We start from the raw sequence: 24,642 nt of genomic DNA on the forward strand, positions 1-24,642 counted from the left end.
CTTAAATGTCTTCACTTATGTCCTTGCCATAAGCAAAGTTTTTGCTGCTTCAGTACCCAATCTCAGCACCCTCTCATACAGCCTGGGAATAAATACATATCAAACTACTGATTCGTTAAAGTACATGTAAGTCTGCACAATATGACTGACCACATACAGTAAGTACATCAGTAAATTCAAAGCAGAATAGATGACTGTCAACAAGTCATATTTTCAGATCCAGCTTAGCAAATTCTGTAATTGAGGAAAGAAAATGTCTTCTGTGTGATGCCCTGATATTTCACTTCAGCAGATCTTATCAGTGCACTTCTGAGCAAAGCCTCCTGTAGTAAAGCTCTTTCACTTCTAAGGAATTTGGTAAAATCTCTTTGGTAGGCAAGTCAGCATTGACAATAGCTCTGCCCTGTGAACCGTTCTCTAACTCCTCATGGTTAACTCTCTGCTGCTAGCTAACTCTGAATCTCTTCAGCAAGCTCAATAATACTTGTTGGCCATTGTCAAATAAGAAATGGCACTTGTGACTTTAACTCAGGCTCTCAGAATGAATGAAGGGCAAGGACAGAAGCTAGAAAAGAACAGGAAAAAACCCACACATGTAATACATACCACAAACCCAGCTGTGTTGGCATTCAAACTGCCCTAAATTCTGATTAAATCTTTGAATGATTCCAAATAAAGGAGGAAATTGACATTTCAGGCTGTTATCTTGGCTTTTTCTTGAGACATCAATATTTCAAAAGTAAGAAAATTAAGTTGGGTTCTTCAGCCAAAGAAGTTAAACTTGCCAGAGGGGTACAAAATTTCATCTTGGCAAGAAATAGTAACATTTTTTTCCCCACTTAACTAGCAGAAGAAACGTACACCTTCAACTACTAGTTTTCTAAATTAATTTCTCCCAGTCAAAATCTTTTTCAACATATTGTTTCCAGTCTCCAAAGAAAGTTCACAAGACTCTTTCTTCTGCTTACAGTCAGATGCAGTATGAGGATTTAAGAATTAAACCTGCGCGCAGATTTACTAACTGGTGTCATGAAGCTCTCCTGTATGGCAGCAGGCTGCAAAGTGGTGATCTCCCCTTGTGCAGGGTGCCTCTCAAGGTTACTCCCTCAGGCTGAAAGTCCCTTTTCCTGCCATCATATGGTACTGAATATCCTTTTAGGTGGTTTGGGTCAGGTGTACTGTCTCTGCTCCCTCCCAGCTGGGCTCTTCCATGCTGGCAGAGGATGAGAGACTGAAAAGTCCTTGATCAGGGTAAGTGCTACTGAGCAACAACTAAAACATCCATGTGTTATCAGCACTGTTATCAGACGGAAGCCAAAACACAGCACTGCACCAGCTACTAGGAAGAAAATTAACTCTATTCCAGCCAAAACCTGGACACTGGGTATAAGAATACAAGTGGAAGCAAAATCTAAATTATTTCTATTACTATTTATTAGTACTGAGAAAAAAAAGTTGCTTCTAAACTAGCTACTACTTCCATGTATACGTGTATATATGTCAGCATTTTATCCCTCACATGCAAAACTGGGCTGTTACAAGGAAGAGAAATCAGCATATGAGATCTGTCAGACTGTCTAATTTCACAGATCTTCTGTTTAGGCCTGCATCTCACAACTGAAGCATGACACTATGTCCTGTCACTTCCTTTACAATCTTCTATGGCAACACAACTGGCTGACCCAAAACTGGGGTCTGCTGACCAGATGCATCAGGTCCACAACGTACTGGAAAGGTCATAGCACTCTACTGAAGCTGGAGATGTGTCTCTAGAGAGGACCCCATCTTGAGGCGAGCCCAGCTAGAAGCCACAATCTGCTTTCACAGCATTATACACCAAGCCCTTCTATATTACTTGACAGGATACATTACTTTCCTGCAGACCAATGTACGAGCATGTACCGTGCAGTGTTACTCAGCAAGTACACACCCTGTGAGAGGATGAAAAAATAAAAGACAGTTCTGTTCTAAAAGTATAGTAAGGTATTGTTCTGTTTGAAGCTTAAAAAGTCAATCTGGATTTGTTGCATGGATTTGTGTTACCTTGAGCTACCAGCGATGCTGGCTACCCTGCTCTGTTGTACCAGCTCCTTGCAGCATAGAATGTTGTTCCACATGCTGTACAGGGAAGCATATTCTCTGCTTTTCATAGTAATGCCTGATTTAATAGCTTTTGTTCTGCGTTTCTGAAGCTGAGGTACAGAAACTCATACTTGATTTTACTCAGGTGTAGGCAGTTCTTGTATTACAATGTACAGTTAAAACTAGGGAGAAATAACCCAGTTGCAAGATACAATGTACAACTATAGGGAAAATATTCTAAATACAAACAAGCTTTTCAATGTATCAGATGAAAGCCCAGAGCAGACTAACCAGGATGATTACAGCCTAAGTCAAAATACAAATGAGACTCACATTTCTTAACAGGAAACGATATTCTCATCTCATAGTGCTGGCAGGCCTACTAATGGTCCCTTCTGGCTTTAAAATACACAGCTGCATGTCGGAACGTGTAACAGCTGGAGAGGAGGAAGGCTTCTGAAGAGACAAACCACTAACATAAATTTTTTTATTGGTATACCCTGTTTGGGTGAATCTCTGGGAAGTAACTACATAGCAACAGTATCTCCACAATAAGGTAAAGCTGCCTTCAGAAAAGCTTCTTTACCCCCCTATATATGTAACTTTTCTAAATACAGTAAAACTAGTGAAAATCAACCAAGCCTGAAATTTTGAAGGACATTTCTGTAGTAAACACCTTAATTTCAATTGATTCTATGATTGTAGTGTTCTTCCTGGAGTTCTGGATTTTGGGGTTTTATGGTATTATTTGCATTTTATTTGGAAAAGCTAATAAACCCCGTATGCTCTCTTTTATTACTGTGTACAGTTCACTCAGTTTGAACTCTGAAGGAAGAAGATGGAAAACTTTACATTTTTTTATATTCTTTGCACTCAGTGTATTTTTACTCTAGACCAAAGAGCAAGCAGAATTCAGTCACACCTAGTGATCAGCAGTGGGTATTGTGGTAGGTGTCTAATGACCAGTGTCAGAAGCAGCTCTGTATTTTATTTGCTGTGTGAAAATTCTGAGAGATAAAAGACCTGCTCTGAAATCAGGAACCATTCAAATCCACGTGCAAATGATCTGATGTAACAGTTTGGTTTAGAACCTCATAATCGGTTTCACATTCCCTGAAACGTGACCTGGGCATAGGTTGTCAAATGCTTGACTAGGATGGTTTGTATTCTTGTGATTGATTCCATAAGGCATTGGGGAAGAAAGGAGGGAGGGAATGCAGGTGTTATTTTTTTCCCCTCCAAATAAATACTAAAGAGAGGAAAAGGTGCTGGAGGAGATCTGAATTTAGAAAGTCTATCCCTTGGATATGAAATTTATGGAGAGAAAAAACCAACAAAGGAGTAATTGGAGAAGTTCAGTAAAGATTCAGGATCACATGATTGAAAGATTGGTGTAGCATTAACATAGAACTGATGTGGTCTTAGGTCCTGTTTGATAGGTTACATGTCTTTCAGTCAGTTTATTACATTATCTGCGTTTTAATGATTATTCAATTTATTAAGGAAGGTTTACTCTGGGTTTCCTTTGCACTGTGACTTCAGTGTTATGTGGGTTTTTTTGAGTCTTACAGGTATCAAACTTTGGTTTCTAAGCAAGTACTATCAATCCTTTACATTTTTGGTATTCTGTACTTGTTTTGTATTCTAGGGACGTATCACCAAGCAAAACTTCACATAATGACTTTGGAAGGATATTAGGGTGGCTGAGATTGGCTATCTCAAGCCAAGGCTTGGATTGAGACAGGACTATGGAAAGGACAGGATTCTGGATCTGAAAGGCCAGATTTAGGCTGTGCTGGTGTGAATCATCCGGTTTAACAAAGGGTTAAGTTTAGAAAGGTGAATTAGTTCAATCTGGTAACATTAAGAGTCAAAAAGAGAAATACACGTGTCCTTAACAAAGGGAGAGGTGGTGGTGGTTTGCTTGCAGATTTAAGCCTGCTATGGAAACATCAAGTTATTTTTGAAGTAAACTATGCTGAAAATTGTGTGCAAACTACTCAAAAAAAAAAAAAATGGAACGGTCTAAAACTTATCTGAGGTGTCCCTACAACTGCACTTCAGCCTCTGAACATACTTTCTATAAATAACCATTACAGAGTAAGCTGGTCTATTTCGAAACAGTATTTGATGTGAAGGACTCCTATATTCTGTAGATGTTCTGTTGTAAACCAAGACGTTTTCGGTGTTGTTCTGGAAAGGGTTTTAATTTACATACGGTATTACTTTTAGTTCTGTAGCTGTTGCCTAGGAATCTAATGCATCGTGATGAGGGGCTCCTCCTCCAACAGGGGGAATGTTTATCATCTAAACAGCGGTTTCCAGAGTTAAATAAATGGCGGGTAATACGTATCCCGTTCTCGGAGAGGTATCTCTAAAAGAACGTCAAGCTCCAGCCATGAAATACCCCTTCGTCCCTGAAAGACCCCTTCCTCCCCTGCCACCGAAAGCACAGACAGCTCCGCGGCTGCAGACGAAGGCCCTACCCCGACCCCAGCGGCAGGCCCGGCTCTCTCCAAGCTGCCGGCTCTTCGCCGCCGGGGTAGCGGCCAACGGCGCCTCATAGTACGGCCGGCGGCTCCGCTCCCCGCTCCGCCACCCGCCAGGAGCGGGCCGCAAGGCTCTGGGCCGGAGGCTCTCCCGGGCCCCGCGGCCGTTGTGCGGCCAGACGAGGTGGAGCAGGCGGCGCAGCTACGGCCGGCGGTACCCGGGGTTCGCGGCCTTCTGCCCCGGGGCTGCGTCCCGCCCCGGCCGCCTCCCCGCTCGGATCGCTTGAGTGATGAGCGCAAGCCGCCGCAAGGCAGGGGGGGAGCGCACAGACCGCGCTACGCCATTTTCGTAGTCGGCAGCGGAGCAGAGGAGGGGGGAGCGGAATGAAGCTGCGGGGGGGAGGGGAGGAAATGGCTCCGTATTGGGTGAAGCGGGCTGCGGGCACGCGTGTGTAGAACGGGCCGCATGGTGCGTAGTGGCGAGTGTGGGGCCTGGCGTAGCCGCGGTTAGTGAATAGCGTGGCCGCAGCAAGAGCTGCAGGAGGAGGAGGAGGAGGCGCCGCGGCGGTTTGGTACCGAGCGGAGAGGGAGATGCACACGGCACTCGAGTGAGGTAGCTATAAAACCCCATTTGTTTACATTCCCTCCCCCACAACCGGCCGGCGCTGCGGTGAGGGTGGCGGCTGCCCCCGCGCTGGCGGCGGGGTGGGGGGCTGAGGGGCGCGCAGGGCTTGCGGACGAGGAGAAGGAGCTGGTGACGGTCGGCGGTAACGGACACCAGCTTCCCCGGGATGTGGAGCGGGGGACACGGCGGCGCGGCCGCCTCATCACGTGTCGGCGGCGAGACCCGCCGGGGAGCTGCGCGGGTGGGCGAGGGAGGCCGGCGAGGAGCCGGGGGGCGGTGGTTGGAATGGGTAGGGGGAGCCGTGCCCGGTCTCCCCCGTGAGGCGGCGGAACACGAGTCGCCGCCGTAGTCCTGGCGCATCTCCCCCCACCCCTTTCTTCCCCCGGCTCTCGAGTCGACCATGCGGCAGGTAAATCCCCCCCGCCCCCCCTTTGCCTCATGAGGGGACTGGGACGTGGCGGCGGCTACGGGGCTGTAACTGCCCTCGCCGTTTTGGGCGGAGAGAGAAAAGGGGTGGGGTGCGGCAGGATGCGGCGGTTGGTTGGGGGCGGGCGGCGGCGCGGGCTCCCGGTGAATCCCGCCGCAGGCTGAGCCGTGTCCCGGGCCGGCGGGTGTCGCCGGGCGGCGCGTAGAGCTCTTTTCGCCTTGGCTCTTGTTATTTCCTTATTCTCCCGTGCCCGTCCCGAGTGCGATTTGTGGAGTGGCCGACCCTGCGGGGCCACGTGGAGTTCCCGGGTGCAGACACACGGTGCTGGTGCTGTCTTTTACGGTTCCGCACAGGGTGCTGCTGCAAGGAGAGGGTCGCTGTCAGCGGGTGTGCGGGAGGGGGGGTCTCGGTGCTGTGTGTGTGGCTCTCTCGTATGTTGGCGTATCTGTTGAGGGACAACATAGTGATGATGGATGATGAGGGAGCCACAAGATTGAATTCTGCTTGGCCTGACGTTTCTAGTTAGCGTTAAAACTGCAGAAATAACGCTTGGGCTGTAACCTGCATGTAACCTTAAAGTTACGAGCGGGTCTAGAGGTTTTGTCGCTGGGTGTAGTATGCCGTACACAGAAATGTGTGAAAGGGATTGATTGCTGATCTCAACTGTTTCTACTGCTTATGCTGAATCCATTGGAAACATACGTAACGTCGAAACTTTGGAATAAAATCACTCTTCAAAACGTTTAGTTATCTTTGTCTTTTGTGGGGGCTTCTGTAGAAGTGTTGGTACCTGCTAGCTGTTCAGCTCTTGCCTCTGAGCAAGACCTGCCTGACTTTAGAAACAATTCTGGTTTCTAGTACTCTAAAAACGGTATCATCAGGCAGCAATCATCATTTGTTTTTCTAAGTGAAGATGTCATACCATGCCTCAGTATGATAGTACTGAGGGAAACTGATACGTGGAGCCTGATGCACTGTTGAGAAATGTACACTGGAAGGCCCGGTTAAATTTTCAGAAACATGGAAGCAATTGCCATCTAGTTACAAGATGTTCCTGGAGAGTTCCAGCTGGTATCTTCTAGTGTCACAATGTAGTAACTGATATGGTGACAATGAAAGAGTACTTCTGTGCAAAACAGGTATCCTATTACGTTTTAAAAAATATTTTAACAGAACAAACTCAAGAGTTTCTGTCACTGATGAATGTGTTTTCCATTAGATGCATAGGGGAATGGGCGTTCTGTGTGGACTGGTGGAGCGTATGACTCAACTTCAAAGCAAGAGTCAGACTTATTAATAGTAACTTCTTAGGCTAATGCTCAGTATAATATAAGAAAATAATGTGGAAAAAATTCTGTGGTTCCCAAGAACTCTTGAGACTGACTATAGACTTTACATTTTTGCTGTAAACTTGGAACTGTGGGCACTGTCCTGCAGTGCTTCTTTCTGAACTGCTTTCAACACTTACGTACTTGTGACGAAGAAAGTACATGGCAGTGCCATCCACTTATAAAAGAGAATGTGGCCTTATATAGTCTCTGAATTAATTGTGTATGCTTTATGAGATTACTGTGGCAGTTCCGTATGGGTATGTGTCCTAGTGTCCACAGGCAGATGTGGAAGGATCGTATGCAGTTGCATATCTGGAATAGGCAACATGAAAAGTGATTCTGCCTAGGTAAAAACTCCAAAACAATAAGGTTTATTTTAATTAAGGTTCTTTGCTTTCATGTAGGTCTTCGTGCCTTTTCCAGGTTGGCTAGTTTGGAGTGTGTATCCAGTCAGTCATAAAATGTGCAATTACAGAAAAGTCATTTACAGTGACACAAATGTGTTCATAGGCTTGGTTGCCTTAACATTAGTTTCTCCCATTACAAAAAAAAATCAAGTGAAATTGGATCATCAGGTAATTCAAGTATATTGCAGAAAGTTCATGTGAAAAAGCGCAGATCCTGGTGCTGACCTCTGTCTACTGCGGTGCCTGGAAATACTCCTTTTTTAATTAGTGATCTCAGGCTAAGATCTATGTGGCATTGTAACAGTATCCATCTTCCAGAGTTAGATGTGAAAAGTCAGGAGGAGAGTATTGAGTGCATTTGGTACTTAGGCCTCACATGTTAATAAGCCATTCATTTTGAGTGTTCAGTAGGAAGCCTTCGTAAGATACGTACTTTTTGTGTAGTTTGACTTGCAAAAATAAGGTATATAGAAAACTTACTGTATCCAACTGGCATAAATTTCCTTGGTGCTCTTCACTAAGTCAAGCAACTGTAATTTAGATACTTATATCCATAAAACTTTTTCAGCAAAACAGTGGTTGATTTAGCTAGGAAGAAGCTTTTAGGTAGTGCCCAGATCACATGGACATCAGACTTGGGTCTGTATAGTCCCAAAGGAAGTATATTTAGACTTGTTTGCTTTGCCTGTTTTTCATGTTGTTTGATCATGATTGTACCTATTGTAATGACTGTTATTCCTGTCTCTTGTCACAGTTTTTACAGAAGTGGAAGTTTATTTTGAGTTTACAATGGGCACTTGGTAAATCAGTCTGGATTTGAAACAACTAAGTGTTTCCAGCAGATGGAATTACTGAATTAAAGTTGCAGAAGCTATTTAAAAGCTGAGCTCCATGAAAGTTTTCCTCCAAGTCAAGATTTGTTCCTAAACTCTGATGGAAAGATCGTGGCACCTTTACAAATCGGGGATGGACAGGCATATAACTGTGTGTGTCAATGAAAATTATATCAGAACAAGAAAACCTCATTCCATTTTCTTAACAGTTTGGCTGTCAACTGTCAGAGCATTTGCTATTTTATCGCGTGTTGTAACATGTTTTCAGAATTGTCAAATGAGTGTATCCTGGCTCTTCTCAACACAATGGAAAATACTAGTAGACGTTTCAAAGAAGGAAAGCCTAATCGGAATTCCTCTGTTCCTGGTGTAGGTATACTTTTCACAGAATTAGCTTTAGGTGCTGGGAGAGTTCTCTGAATACTAAGAATTGCCTTTAGGGAAGCAATTTCTGTCCTAATATGAAGAAAATCAGCATCACTTCCTGTTTTCCTGTGGGAGTCCAACTTAGCAGTTATCTAAAACAATTTTATCATATGACAAGATCTCATCTTTGGGGATGGGCCGCTGAAGTTACCTTAAATGAGAACTAGTAATTTTAGTTTGATAAAGGCCTGAAGTAATGCTTGATGCAGAAAGAATTTAGATTGGTTTTAGGTCATTCTTAAATTACAACTGGGATATTACTTGAAATGCACCCAATAAAGTCTGAAAAGGAAATGTGTACCCATTAGGCAAAGCTATATCAAAACTTTTTTTTTAAGCTTCAGAAACTGATTAAAATGCTGGAAACTGTGTCTTGCCTACATTGTAATCTAAAGGCAAGGTATGCACTGTATCAGTCCACCTATTCATAATACTTCATGTGCTATTGCATCAGTGCCATTACTCGTTTTCTTTCTCCCTTTTTTATGTAATAGAAATCTGACGGGTAAAGAAGTTAAAAAATAGTTGTTTGAAGTCACTTGTGTTTTGTTACCTGTTGTGATAATCAAAATCCTGTACAGGTTTTAATGCCCAAAAAGCTGGAAGCCAGCATGAAAGACAGGGAAGATAAGATGATGGTTTCCTGGTGTTCAACTCAAAAGCTTATGAGAAGAAGGGATGCTGAAATTATATGTCGGGTGTTGTACTCATGCTGAGGGACACAGTTCATTGTACTGGAAACATCCTCATCTTCTGGGTATCACATTGTGCTGCCTCATCTTCTTTCAGTTTTCTGACTTTGTTGCTGCAGAGGAGGAATGACTCAGCTGTTGTCTGTTCTTTCTCAGCTTTTGACAACCTATGAGCTTCATTCTCATCTGGCTATCACCTTTTCTATAGCTTGATGCTTTCCAAAGCAGAAGCACCAGTGAAGAAAACCTTGCTGGTTGTTCTACTGCAAAATTAGATTGCTACTAAAAATGTATGGACCTGTTACAAAAGTTAATACTGCACTGTTTGTTGGAGAGTCTGAAGTTGGGTGTATTTGTCTGTTACTATGGCTCTGTGAACAACATGAACAGAATAGGAAATATTCTTAAATGGATCTTGAACATGAGCAAAATTAACCTAGATCAGTTAGGTTGTGTTTATTAGAGATTTTGGGCAGTGCAAATTAATAAAACTGGTCTCCAGGTTTGTTTTTTCTTGGGGGGGGTATTTTGTTTTGATTAAGGTTTTTTCTGAAGAGCAGTTCTAAAATCTCACTTTCACTTACGAGGAACATATCTGTCTGTAGCTAAACCAATCTAGAACTGAGATAAAGTCTGCATAGTGCTGAAAATCAGTGAATAACTATGATCACATCTGAAACTTACTAATCAAATCAAGTCCTGTAAAAATATTCCTGTGGTTAGTCTTTTTGTAAATGCATACATGAGATGAAAAACTCTTCAGATTAAGAATGTATGAAGGATGTTTTATGCAAGACTGCAGGATTTCCATAGAATCATGATCAGCAGAGACTTTGTGCAGTATTTCTGCATGTAGGTCATAAACACTTTCAAAATAGTTTCCAGTCACGGCTTGTAGTGATGAAAAGTGAATTCCAGATAGGTGCTGTCATAAACTTTCTATATAAAGATAGATGTCTCAAGATCACCTGATTTGTAACACATTAATAAACTGATCTTCGTATGTTTTTATTGCAGCAGCATTTTTATCACTGCAGTGTGATGATTATTAATGGATAAAAATAATATCTTGAATTCTGAAAGATAACTAAATTGTAATAGATTTACAGCTGGTGATTGGCACCTATAAATAGTTCCTCTTTTAATCAAGCTTATTGCTGATGATAGCTTGCAGCCATACTTAGGTTTGAGTATCAAAGCCAAGCAAAGAAAAACATACAGCAAATACCCAAGGTACTCTCCTCAAATAGGTGTTTTGAGTATTTTATTAATATTCAGAGCCTCGGGCGACATCGTCTAGTTGAGGCGTCCCTGCCGATGGCCCAGGGTCCTTTCCAACCCTAACCATTCCATGAGCCTATGACTTGCTTTGCAATGTTTTGCCAATATTGATTTGCATTTTAAGTAGGACTGAGTAGCACTGTATACCTGGATGACTGGTTCTGAAATTGTTCATGATAGTAACCATATGTCATTTCTACAGCTGTAAGTTGAGTTTAACTCACCTTTCACCATTACTAATAATACTACAACTGAGTGTTTCCTGCAAGGGCAGTAGTGTGCAGGTACTCATCTGGGTTGAAGTCTTATTTTGCCACTTATTTTGCAGTAGGCATTACTACGTATCATATACAGAGCAGTACTGAAGAGCTTCTTTACTGTCAAGTGGAATATTGTAGTCTATGTTATAACTGATTACATTACTTCTCAAGGCTCTATGCAATTTCTGTGGTCCATTCCTGTAAAGAAAGAACTCTTAAATCAGGGCTCTGCTACCTTGGTAAGTATTCTCACTCCATGAAATGCAAACCATCTGATTTAGGCTATATTTATCTGCTAGTTCTGTTTGCAGAGCAAAGAAGCATTTTATTTTGCTGACCTGAATATATCTGTCTATAAAAGACAGTATCTCAGCTGAAAAGTACAATTCTAACTTGTGCTAGCTTACATTAAAACTTTAGAGATACGCTACTTGACTGCAGTCTAAATAATGTGGTAGCCTTGCATTGCTCCATATTTGGTGTTTGTGGGGTTTTTGTTTGTTTGGGTTTTTTTAAATAAAAATAAAATATTCTTGTTTATTTGGTGTCTGATATAATACATAAACAGGGTAGACTTGCAATCATTCCCATTCTGAACTGCATATCGAGGGAAGTGTCTAGAAGAGGCATTGTATTAGGTGATGGTGCTTGAATTGTCCAGCTGCTCTCAAGACTTGCACCATACATTCAGTTGACTATACAGTAGTTGCAGCAGGATGTATAACAAAATTTAGCTTTTTATTATAATATGCCCATAGATAATTTCTTGATGTTTGTAATATATTCTAGACTTTTATTTGCTTGTTCTCAAGCAGCCAAAATTTCCTTCCATGCAAAACTTACTTTTTGACACAGTTACTGTTTTTATACTACAGGGAAGTGATTGAGTTGTGTAAGGTGCGTAGTCCAAATTTATGCATCTTCATCTTGCAGGGTAAGGTACAGAGAATCCCAGAATTTCAGTTTTAGTGGCTCTGGGCAAAAATTCCCATGGTGGCTTTTACTGACTGTGTATATTTAATAGTAGGGAGAGGAATACAAGGGGCTTATGCTGACTCCTGAAAGAATGGATTGAGATGGTTTAATGATGCTGCAACTGTAACAAATTATTATGACTCACTTCTGTTTCTTTGTATCAAACTTTGTGGCTCAAATTAATTGCAGTAAGCAGTCATGCTAGGCAATCTAAAAAACACTTTCACTGCCTTTGAAGACCTACCTGGTCTTGTATTCCCCACAGAAACTGGTGTTTCGTCAGTGCTAAGTGGCTGCATTTGTTTAATGAAAGAGTGCATTATTTTTTGTGCTTTTCAGCCTTTAATGCATAGGAACACCTCTCATAGTTTAATTGTGGTGTAGTTTAAGCCAAAACCCCTTAAAATGTATGGTTTTAATATTTTAATGGGTTTTTATTGATTGGACTGTGGACAAATCAAAATAGTGTTTTAGAATAAGACAACATAATTCTTGTTGAGTTCTTAGTAAAAAAAAAAATAAGAAAAAGGCAAATTTTCACTTCAGGGAAAATTCCAAGTGCTTCTACAAATAAATTAATGTACTGGAATTTTCTGTCTTACCACAGCTTAATTGTTAACAAAAAATTCAGAATGTGGACATGAAAAGCAAAGGATTAATTACATTTTCATAAACAAAATATTCTCAAAGCAAAACATTGAGAGAAGTGCATTCTTCTTCAAATAAAAAGAATGTGGTTTAACTATGAAAAAAATATATTTTTCCTGACTTTTTGCCCTTATCTTATCAAAAACATAGCACAGCAGTTCCAGGAAGTGTTTGAATAATAATCCGAAGTAATGTGTGCTCTGCTGTTTTCTGTTCTGTACATGCAGTTATGGTTTGCTTTGGTTTTGCTTGACAACAAACAAAGGAAGATCCTTAACTTTACCTTATAGCCCTCTTATCAGTAATAGACTTATTAACCATTACATTTACATTAAAGTTAAAGCTAAAAACTTGAAAGTAGATGTAGTTTAATCAGAAATGTGTAAACAGTGAGCTTAGCTTACCCGACAAGAAAATACTTTTTAGTATTTCTGTTTATTTGTTGTGCTTTGCTTTGAGGATACAATTATGCTGGCCAAAGATAAGATCCATTGTTAGCTTTGCTATATTTCTAAAATGGTATTTCAACAATTATTATTCAGGCATCAGGTTATAAGATTTCCCCCTATGTTGAAACCTTCTCTGCTCAGGGACTGTGGTAGAGTACTAGCTAGATATGGATGCCAAACATGCGTTTGGGTGCCAAATACTGAACCTATTTATTGAAGTATTTAGACTTCTTAACCTGGCCCTGAGGTGGCCTGCTATGTTGCGCTAGTGACGAGATATCATAAGAACTTAAATGACTGCGAAGAGCATCAGAGGATTCACAAGCAACTGTTGTGCATCTAGGAAAAAGTAAAACTTCAGACTCTTCTAACAGCACCCGAGGGCTTAGGTGTCTTCAGGTGTTGATGGCTGGAATGAAAAGCTTCTTCTCAGGATTAAATTCTCATGCTGTTTATGTTTAATGATATTTTAAACTGAGCTATTTTAGGTATTAAAATAAGTTTAGAAGTGTGGATGGACTGTAACTGTCTTGATTCGTAACTGGTTCTTCCAGTAGATTTTAATTTTGCTGATGCCTATCAGTTTGATAGATTTCTGTCAGTTTAGCCTGGTGGTTTAAGCTGCTTTCTACCACAAGTGTGTTTTGTAGTCTCTTAATTAGTGTAATGTAATTTGAAATAGCATAGTTCTAATTGGCTAGATTTTGTAGAAAAGATGGGGAGCCCTGATCACATAATGCATTTACTTTCAATAGCTTTAATATGATCACAGTCAGGTGTTTTGTAATACAGCCTTGATGCACTCAGCAGACTTGGGAAGGGGGTGATGTACTGGCAATTACAATAGCAAAAGGAGAGGGAGGGAGGATCATTTAACAGAAAATGCTATCCATGTGGAATAATAAAGCATTTGTTACAGAAACTCATGTTTACATTCTATGAATCTCTAAATATTTTTGACGTTGAACCTGTGAAGTAACGGTATTGACCCTTTGATTGTGGAGCTAGAGTCCAGTTTTCATATGGATTCAGCTATTAGTGCCAAAGAGCATAAACATCTTTCTCTAAGACATTCAGTAACCCATAATTTCAGTGGTAGGCTTTCAAGCCATTTCTGTTTGTCAGAAGAGAAAAACTGCAAGTATTTTACATCACCCTTTGTGGAATGTGCCTCTTGATTAGTCAGGATTTGTTTTGAGATACACTTGCTGATCACATGTGTTAAAGGTAGAGACAGCAAGTAGCTTTTCAAGTAACTTTTAACTGGTTTTTGTACCACAGTTTGACAGTAGAAAGTTTTAATGATAGAAAAAATAATAGTAAGTTTTTTCACTTGCTTATTAACTGAAATTGCCAGATTTTGTGTAATTAGAGGGATGTATCAAAGTAGTAAGTTCCTGATGAAAAGTGTTCTTTTTTTACTGAAATGTGTTACAGAAATTACACAGAGGCTTAAGAAGTAATTAGAATCATGTACAATGAAGACAGCCCAATAGCAAGGGAAAACAGTAATAAAGATGGAAGGTATCAGTGATCCAGGAGTGGCATAGAAAACAATGTCCTAGTAATCCCACTGGGGAAGATGGTGACTTGCAATAGTTATTGAACCAAATCAGCAGTTAGTTCAAAAAATCCTTAAAGTAATAGTAAAAAGAAGACATGATGACACTCAAGGAAAACAACAGGGGAACATCTGCGTTTCAGAACAGGTATAGAAGAAGAATGTACCAAATTGTAGTTACCTTAAAAGCCAGGAACTGATACTAGATCAAATTACAGCATAGCCTAGGTTAGATATATCTAATTGTAATATAGTTTTAGAAAAACTGGTAATGCAGTCTCACTTTCCTGTCCTTGCTTGTCTGTGTTGCTACTAGAACGTACCTGTACTTGCATGGTGATTGGCACAGAGAAGTACATATACATAATGTTATTTTTAAGGTTTAGCCCATCAGTGTTTTTAGTTGGATTAGTTTAGAAGATATCTCTGTTTGCATTTTAGATTAAGGTTCTTAAGGGCTATGCTTCCTTTCCCTTTTTCTGCCTCTAATCCTGCAGTAAGAGTAATGCTGCAAGTACATTTTCAGTCATTTGCCTCAAAGTTGTGTCCCTTCAAAGTTGCTTTAATACCTTGTTAAGAAAGGCTAGCAGTTCAAAGTAGGTGATTTTTGAAGCCAGTCAGTATTAGAGTCATTTTGAATGGTTGCCTCGATCATCATGCCAGCCCTGTAACTGGTAGCCATGTAGATCTTTAACAATAAGCTTGGCTAAAATAAATGAGAGCTGGGCAGTGAATTCTGTTGATGTCTTACTTGCAATGTGATGGAAATTACACATTTTTGTTCAGCATTTTCTTGGTGGATCTACCAGTTGACATGCATATGGATATTTTAGGTCACATGTCAGACTGGTCAGTGTTACTTCTCAGTCAGCCAAGATGTCCTTACAAACACGTTTGTCTCCCACATTTATTGAACAAAGACATCTTTGGAAGCCCTCTAACTCAAGGTATGAGGGGTTCCAGCAGCTGCCTGTGTCTCCCAGATTGCCTGTACATCCATATGAAAAGAAGGCTCTGTCTTTCTTAAGAAGAGTAGTATTTCTCTTGATTTGTACTCTTGACAGAACGAATTTGCTAAGAAGAATTTGAATGGCACATTGACAGAGGGCCTTATAAAAGTCTGTGACAGTGCTTTGTTAATCTATTAAAAAAAAAGACATCTTTCAGTCAGTGGGATATGTTGTCAAGTAAAAAAATTTGTAACCCCTGAATTCTAGACATAGACTTTAATAATTATAATCCTCCAGGCATTAATTTGGCATAGCACTTGTAACAGAAACATGCCTTAGTCCTGGTTTTTAATGGACTTTTGTACTTGATAGCTTTAATAAAGTCATCAGCTTTGTAGCAGACATGCATCATCCCTTTTGGACTGTAGCTGTGATAGGAGGTTTTTTAATTTGTAATAGTAGGAATTAAACCCATACCAAAGCCATGCCTTTAATGCCTTTAAACATAATTCAAGTATTTTAATATAGCACAAGGATGAAATAGGTATAGTGAAATTGTGGTTTAACTTACTGGAAGAAGAAAAATACTGCAACTGGTTTTAACACTTTCTTGCAAACATTATTCTGTATTGAAGAGAAAATTGGATAAATTATTCTCAAGTAGCTTTCAATAGGAAATTTGTCTGCTGCTGTTTTTTCAGTGTTATTTAAATACATTTTGAGGTGGCCAGTTGTTTCATTTGTGCTAAGGCCAAAATACTGTAAGGCTGCAGATCAACCAAATCTGTAAGCTGGTGCTGCCACCAAAAGCAAGACTAATCTTTTTTTTTTGTGTGGACTGTGGTGTTTGTGCAGCTGCACAGTGAACCAGATAGGAAAAATAATCTGTCTTGAAAATAATCTTTTTATTATTATTCTAGGCTTTTTTCAGCAGAATCTACTTGTACAGCTGCACAGTGAACAGATCAGCAAACAAATGTGATGCTATACAAAAATGTTTGTGGGAATGAGTGAATGAAGCAGTGGAGGAGGGCAGGACTGCTGCTTTAAGTACACCACCATCTTAAAATGTTTGTTGAACTTCAGCCTTAGTTCTAACAAAAAACATTTGCTTACTCTCCATAGAAAAATAAGATATTAAAATACAGGTGTAACTGGTTCATCTTTTTAAGTTTTTAATTCTTCCCAGCACTGGTATCTTGAAAGAACCTCATTAAGCAGTAGAATGCTGGCACAAAATCAAACCAGCTCAGTTATAAATTTTGTGCATTAATAGATGTTTTACGGACTATGTACGGTTTATATATGAAAGACTGAAAGCTAATTCTTGGTAAGCAAAACTAATACTTACACAATTTCCAGCTGTTTTGATGGGTTTATTTTCTTTTGAGCTTTGAGAAGGATCCCGTACTCAGCAATTTATTACAGATAACTGGCTTTTTGAAGAAGGCTGTCCGTTTTTCTTCTGTTCAAAATAAATGCCTCTTTCTGGATAACTGAGCTAGTAGATTGCTACTGTATTAGTTTAGGATCATTTTCTAGCAAGCTTAGGATTTAGCATTTCAAATACTTAACATTTCACATTTTTAAAGGTTTCCTGGGGTGTTCAGTTATGCATAAATGCTGTCTGTGCTACTTAAGTCTTATCTGGTATTAAGCAAATATGGCTTGGATCAATTAGTTAAAGGTCTCTTCTTACAAAGTGCCCCTCCTACCACACTGTAGATTTTCAAATGAATGACTTCTACTTAAATCCACAAACCTGTTTCACTGAAATGAAGAGGAAAGAAAATACAGGAGATGGGTGAGAAATAAAGTTAGAAGTGGTTAATTGTAGCTTTTTAGCTCTGTAGCATATTTTCCTATTTGCATATCAAGAAACTAACATCAGCTTAAAACTGATAAAACAAAAAGTGATTATTATTTAAATGCTTTTATGGCTTTCTTAAGGTATCATTCAGTAACGGCAATATATTAAATTCACGTTAATATTTTAAAACATTATTTACCTTTAAAATGTGTGCTGGATTAATAGGATTTTATATTCCTGCATTTGTTAAAAACTAGGAATTTGGAAAATAAACTGTGGGTTCATTGGATTTTCAGATTCCAGTCTTTTTCTGAACTGAGTATTAGTACAAAATACTCCACAGTTGCTGGAGTGGAAGTGGCTGGGGGCTGCAGGCATCTCTCCTGTGTGTACATTGGTGTAAATACCTGCGGTATAGGAAATAATCTAAATTTTCTGGAATTGTAAGAAAAGCGGTCATCATGTGGTTGCTGGCTTTATTGCAAGACTTATTTCTCTTTAAGAAGAAAAGAAAGCCATTTCTCACAGAGCTGTTGTTCTGAGCAGTTCTTAATAGAAATTCATGACATAAACACTTTGCAGTCCTGAACAAGGGAAGTAGTTTGGTAAGGATTTTGCTTTGTCTTTATTTTTAACACCTTTTGTGTTTCTCAGTTCTCTGAAACTTCTGGTTGCCTGTGAGGTGTTACTAAGGCACTTTACTCATTGTGGTGTTCAAGCTGAGTAACTACTTAGAGGAGTCAGAGATACTATTCAAAGATCTCTTTGCCATATAGGAAAAAAAAAGAGGGCAAAACATTCTTCAGGAAAAAAAAAAAAAAAGAGTTAAAAAGGGAGAGAAATTAAAACAGCCTGGAATGGCACATGGGAAAGGGAGAACCCATTTATGTTACAAATATTTCAGGTTATTAAAATTGTTGAGAGCAAACGGCAAGAGGGGGAGAAAATTGGGCACTTCAGAATATTCTGGTTGGTGTTGTACGCTAACAAAAAACAATAGATGTGACTTTCAGTTGAGTGTGAATTTTGTTTGACTACATTACTTGTAAAGCCTAACTATCAAACTAGTTTGTGATAAACAAAATATCTCCCAAAATCATTTTTATATTCCAGGCTTTAAAGAAGTCTTCTGAAAAATAAAGTGCTATAAAAGAAGAACAGTTGAAATAGAAGGCATTGTGGAGAAGTTTTAGGTATCAAGGGAAACTGAATGAAAAAGGCTGTAAAAAAGAGTACCAACTTTCATTAGAGGTGATTCCGTTTAATAGATGAAACACCAAAGGCAGACAGTGGTTTAGCACAGAAATACTGTGAGTTTTTACAGAAAAGAGAAGAACTCTGCTGATGTGTTGCTCAGGGACTTTGACCTCAAACCTTTTGATTTAAAACCTTGTATATGTATATGCAGTCAGTACTGCATTTAGTATGAATGATTTGCTTGCATTGATGAATGAGGATGTGAGGGGGTGCATTTGGCAGCACTGTATGTGGTTTGTGCTGTGTCAGCTGGTGTGGCCGAACTAGTTATCTACTGTAAATTTACACATCTGTTCTAACTTTGGAGCTTGACTTAGGGTGGAGGTGTCCCACTGCCTGTGTGAATCCTGCAATACCTGTTCTTGTTTGCAGTTCAGCAGATCGGAGTAGGTGCTGCTGTTTCCAGCTCTGGCCTACGGGTGCTGTAGTTTCTTACCTGACAGCTAGCTAGGAGAGGTTTCCCCCATGTCTCCCAGGTTGGGTGCCTAACCATTACTGAGCTGGGGAGGCAGAAGGGAGTCAAATGAGTGAATAAAATAAGGCAAAGGCTGACAGCAATAGGCAGATTTTTCAACTTTGTGGTACCCTTGGCCTCAGGCTGCCCTTCCATATTCTTTTGGAGGGAATTCAAGAATCTTAATGTTCCTATATTGAGATCAGCTATGTACAGTTTTGTGCCACCGAAATGTATAGGATTTAAACTTCAGGTTTCTGGTATTCTACACATATGAATACTGCCTGACAGGTTGAAGATGACAGCTATTTATAATTGCCTAGAGAATAGTGGAGCTTGTTTAAAAAGAAATAAATAATCAACTCTTAATAGTTCTTCTGTTTGAGATTTTTTTATGATGGGTATGTTTGTTTTGTAAGCATCTCTGTTCTGTAACAAGAATGACAATAGAAGATACAGAAGATTGTATAATAGAAGATTAAAAATATTGTGCTAGGGTTATTACTATTTAAACTGAAAATAGTGAGACATCTAATTGATCTTGAAATTGGTCTGATAATGCTCAGCTCTTGTATTCCAGCAGTGAATTGTGGTCATCGGTTGCAAATGATTTTAACCAATAGGGCATGGAGAAAAGGTAACATTCAAAGCTAAACACTAGAATTAGGGATGCATGACTAAATTTTCAAAGTAATGTATTCCTAGTATTGTATGGGACAGTCACATGAAAAAGATCATGAGGTTGTGAAAAGGATTATGATCATGCCTAAGTCATGAATTTCCTGGTAGAGATATTTTCGTCTGAATCCATGCTTGTTTAAATAAGAATAATTTGACTTGTTCTGGTTATATTACCATTGTGTGGCAGAGTGAGAAAAGGTGTTTTACCTACAGAAGTAGTATCCTTTGAGTAACTGAAATTCACTTAAACTTGAGAAGCTGTTTTCACTAGTGAGAAAGTGAAGTTAAAAAGGTACTGAACGATTTGCTAGAGCGTTACAGTACATTCCGTGTACTTACCTGCTGCTGCTGTCTTCTGTGCAAGCATATTTAAGTTCACATTTCTCCCTGGGCTTTCATTTGTCTTGCGTGTATCTTAACTGCTTACTCCAGATCCTGAACCTGTTCTTCGCATTCAGTAACATTCAAGATTGTAAATCCCATTGATGGAAGTTGCACAGAAATATGGAGCTGTGTTGGATCTGTCACCAGCCATACTCCTGACCCAGTACCTTTACTTACTGCCAGAATGTTTCTGCTTCCTGGGATGATGTAAGTCACAGAGCCCAGGTTCTCAGCCCATGTGAGAAAGAGCATATGTTCTTTATTTAAAGGTTATGGAGTGAGTTTCCAGGCAGTCGTACAATCTGAGAGTTGACTTAGTCCAGTGACTTCTGGATGAAGATTTGCAACCAGTTTCATTGTACTCCACCAGTAACAACTCTGTACTTACCTGTTTCCTCAAAGGAGAATTCAGAGAGCTTCTGGAAGGTGCTTCGAGATGCTTTCGGTGTTTCTATTTGAATGCCAGTGATGTATTTATACAAACATTAAGGCTGCCTTACATGGAATCCATGCGTGAAAATGACTATATGAAAATAATATCTCAGTAAATTTGGGGGATGAACTAATTTACTTGAAAAGATGGTCACAGCCATTAAAATAATAACTGCAATGTAGGTGATTGGAAACAAACTGGGGTCATTCCAGACTGATGGTTGAGCTGGTGTTCATAAAAATAAAACAGTAGTATACAGTGATTACCCATTAAGCTCTCTGATGTCCCTAGAATCAGTTTTGTTGCAGGTGCCTCCGTTTGACAGTTACTCTTCTGATCTTACAACTGCAGAGGGTCAGTATTGCAAAAGAGGGTTCTGTTGTGGTAATCTTGCAAGCAGTTAAAGCTTCAGTGAAAACTCAGTTTTCATCTTCTGTGAAGGTTAACAGGAAAATTTTTTTCTTCATTCTTCTTTGTTAACACATTTATTTTCTATATAAAATCATTAAAAGGTATCCCTTCTTTACCTTTGATTCCTTTCCTCTGTCAACCTGTTGCACGTATAGGAGCTTCCAGGAGAATTTATTTGTGGGATTTTTTTGTGCATTAGTTTTGGAAGTTCTTAAGCACAAAACCCACACTGATACTTTAGGAAATTCAAATGGATCTTAAATGTTTGTGGTTTGCTGCAAAGCATTTTCATGACCAATTTCACGAAGCATGTTTTAGTTCACAGCTAGGGTGGGCTTGAGACAGGCAACTAAATTTATCATTTCTTGTCTGAAAGACAGTATCAAGTTAGGATGCATGGAGGGGTCATTTGCATCTTTGTGAATGTAGGATCAGTCACAGCTCTACTCAAGGTGCACATGAGGAACTAGAACTGCTTTCAGTGTAAAAAGAGTTATAAACTTCACCTGTTCTCCTGTTATTTTACATCCTTTCATTTGCTGTAATGTTGTGGTAGCATTCAGATATGCAGAAACCAGGGTGAATGGAACTTCTGTCCTTACCCTTTCTCTCAGCTCTCATTTGTCAGTCATGTTTTAAATCTAACTAGTTACATGTAGAAAGCCCTACTGTACTTGTTTTGTCTGTTTTAGTTAACCTTGTTAAACTGTTCAAACTAGACATTCAACTGTTCAGATTGATTGGGAAGCTCCATGCTGCTTTTTGTTGTTTGCTCCTTTGCTGATAGGAGGGCTTGACTATCTACTATGTGTATGTAGCAGAACTGTTGCAAATGTTCCACATTTATTTGGCTTGGTAACCAGCAGAACAAATTAAGTCTTGCTAGAAAACCCTGGCAGTCTTCACATGATTTATTTTTTCTTTAAAAACTCCATGTATTTTAGTGGTTGTTCTCTTCCCAAAATTAAGTCTCTAGAAAATAGAATTCATAAAATACAGTTCTTGGCTTATCTTTACCTTTCTAATTCATTGACATTTTTACATAAGCTTGGATTATTTTTTTCTTTAAAGTTTTTCTTGGAATAATTATTCTGGCTTTACATGTATTTTACTAGCAGATGTAGACAAAAGAACGCTGTCATACTTTGTAACATAGTGAATTGTTTCCAGCTCTGAACACGAGATCGACTTCTGCAGTGCCCTCTTGTTATCTGATGTTGAATAGTAAGTTTCTTGCATTTAATACTAAGTTGAAAACCACATGTGTCGATGATAGAATCTCTACAAACTAGTACTACTTATTTGAGCTTGATTGTATCAGCATTAACAGCACTTTGAGTAGCATAAACATGTTTTCCATATAACCTGATTTTTAAATGAACATCCACTTAGATCTTTGAAATCAGTAAACTCATGTAAGTAAAAAGTACTAAAAATACAAACATTTCAGCAATATATTGAAGTTCATTAATGACAATTTATTTTTAAATCACTAATTACCAATCGAAATCGACCTTAACTATTCTGTGATTCTGTGAAATAGGGAATTGTGCAGTGTGTGTCTTTAGTGGGGGTACTTTAGCAGTACATAAGAGAACAAGTGATCTGTGGGTTTTCAACTGTATTGTCTGCCTGTCATCCTCATAAATAAGAAAATACTGTATGGTTGGTTTAAAATAACGTTTATTCTTTTGTACTTTAACAAGATTTTCATTATTATACGGTATTGTAAGCACAGGTGCCTCTGAAAATATACATAAAAATGTTCTGATATGACTGACTGTCAATGCTGATCTTTTTATTGTAACTGCCTCCTGTTAGTATGGTATGTAAGACTGCATCTGTAAAATACACAGAGCCTATCTTACTGTTGGATAAGTATATTAATACAATTTCTGCAGTAAAAATACTGTGGCTGTTATTCTGTGAATGGTGGTATCTAAAAGGATTTGTGAGTCATTCAGTTGGTACAAAGAAGCACCAAACTGATAACCATGTAGTACAAACATTGAGATTGCTCTTAACACCTAAGTGCTTCCCCTTGTGTTTCTTGTAGGAAACAGAGATGAAGGTACACATGCACACAAAATTTTGCATCATTTGTTTGCTGACATTTACCTTTCATCAGTGCAATCATTGCCATAAAGATGGACATCACCGTGGTCCCAAAGGGAAATGTGGACACTACCATAATGACTGTCAGATCTCAAATGATTCCTACTTCCAGAATGGAGGAACAGAATCTATGCCGAGTAAATTTTCAACGTTGGAAGCTGAAAATGAACAAAAATACTACATTGAAAAGATTTTTGATCGTTACGGTGAAAATGGAAGATTATCCTTTTTTGGCCTGGAAAAGCTGTTAATAAGCCTTGGTTTAGGAGAGGTAAAAGTAGTGATGATAAATCATGATGATATTGGCCATGATCATGTTTCTCACTTATATGCTTTAGAAGTCCAGGAAGGAAAGCATTCTCATTCTCATAACCATCCTCATGGCCACTCAGATTCAGAAAACCAAACCATGGCTGTAAAGAGAAATCATAAATGTGACCCTGAGAGAGAGACAGTAGCACTATCAGTAAAAGATGATGGCAAACACAGTCATGACCAGAGTCGTCATCATCGTCATCACCACCCTCGTGTACATCATCATGACCATAATGGTACACATCATTCTCGTAATGATTCAGTTAGTCATAGTGAACATGGAGAACAGAACCATGAACCTTCAACAGAGACAAACACAACTCAAGATCAGCCAGAAAGAAAACAGCGCAAACAGAAGAAGAAGCAAAAGAAGATCAGTGAGACTTCAGGAGATTATGCCCCAGATCATGATTCGGGTGATCAGCATGAGCACAATCGTGTTCATAAACTTGATCATGCACATGATGCATCTCACTTGCATGTACGCCGTCATGACCACAGTAGCGATCGTTCTACTAGTCGTGGGCATCAAGATTCCAGTTTAGGTAATGAGGATGGGCACCACCATACCAGCAAACGAGAGGCACCTCGTAAACAGAGTAGTGTAAGAAAACGTGCTCTTTTTCCATCACATAGTCATAAGGATCATAATGAAGATGAACGTGGTCGTGAAGAGGTGAGTATTAAATGAAGAACCGGTAAGTTGACTTTCACTGTTATTACATAACAATTGAAGGTGCATACATACCCACAAATCAGTGCAGAAGCACTGAGACCGTTGCATAACACAGGTTGCAGAGTCAAAAGGTGAGAGGTTACTGCTACAGTTTTGAGTTTACTGTCGGGGTGTTCATTTCTGTCTGCCTGTCTTTTCCTCAGAGATCTATCTTCATGCGTATTTACCTGTATAAAAGAGCTCATTAAAGCTTTCTGAGGTATCCTGCTTACAGGTGGGGTTGTTTCTCTTCCCAATATTCATTAATACTTCGCTCACAACCCTCTCCCCTTTGTTTTGCACTTCTTTCTGAATCTAACATGATTAACATATTTGGAAACTGCATGGAGACTCTTTCGAAAAGAAACTACTGCATCTTTTTGTTTTTTTCAACATGCTTCTAATCTCTTTGTGCTAAGAGATTGCAAAACAATGTAAACGAAGCTTCAGTAGCACTGTGGTCAGTGTAAGCTCTTTCATTTCTCCCTTCAGCATCCATTATTTCTGCCTGCACCGTAAATATACTTTCGCTTCCCCCTTGCAGCTAACTGCTGAAGCAGGACATTTTGCTGTCATGGTTTTAAGCAAGAAGTCAGGATAGGAAAGGGTGGAGTGAGTGCTCAGGCCGAAG

At 39.4% G+C, this 24,642-nt stretch overlaps 1 protein-coding gene across 7 annotated transcripts in view; it reads left to right on the forward strand.

The window, feature by feature from the left end:
* Positions 1-24,642, forward strand: part of SLC39A10 (solute carrier family 39 member 10) — a 108,017-nt gene that overhangs the window by 65,454 nt on the left and 17,921 nt on the right. For 3 of the 7 annotated variants that reach the window (XM_062619658.1, XM_062619659.1, XM_062619664.1), the window contains exons 1-2: positions 5,197-5,605; positions 22,923-23,972. In XM_062619658.1, coding sequence (XP_062475642.1) covers positions 5,597-5,605; positions 22,923-23,972 — 1,059 coding nt within the window. In that variant the 5' untranslated portion in view covers positions 5,197-5,596. The other 4 variants (XM_062619662.1, XM_062619663.1, XM_062619661.1 and 1 more) reach the window with 2 other exon arrangements.

The sequence above is a fragment of the Pezoporus occidentalis genome, unplaced genomic scaffold (assembly GCF_034315485.1).
Source record: "Pezoporus occidentalis ecotype Australia unplaced genomic scaffold, CSIRO_AGI_Poc_V1 ctg213, whole genome shotgun sequence".
In the NCBI taxonomy this organism is placed as follows: Eukaryota; Metazoa; Chordata; class Aves; order Psittaciformes; family Psittacidae; genus Pezoporus; species Pezoporus occidentalis.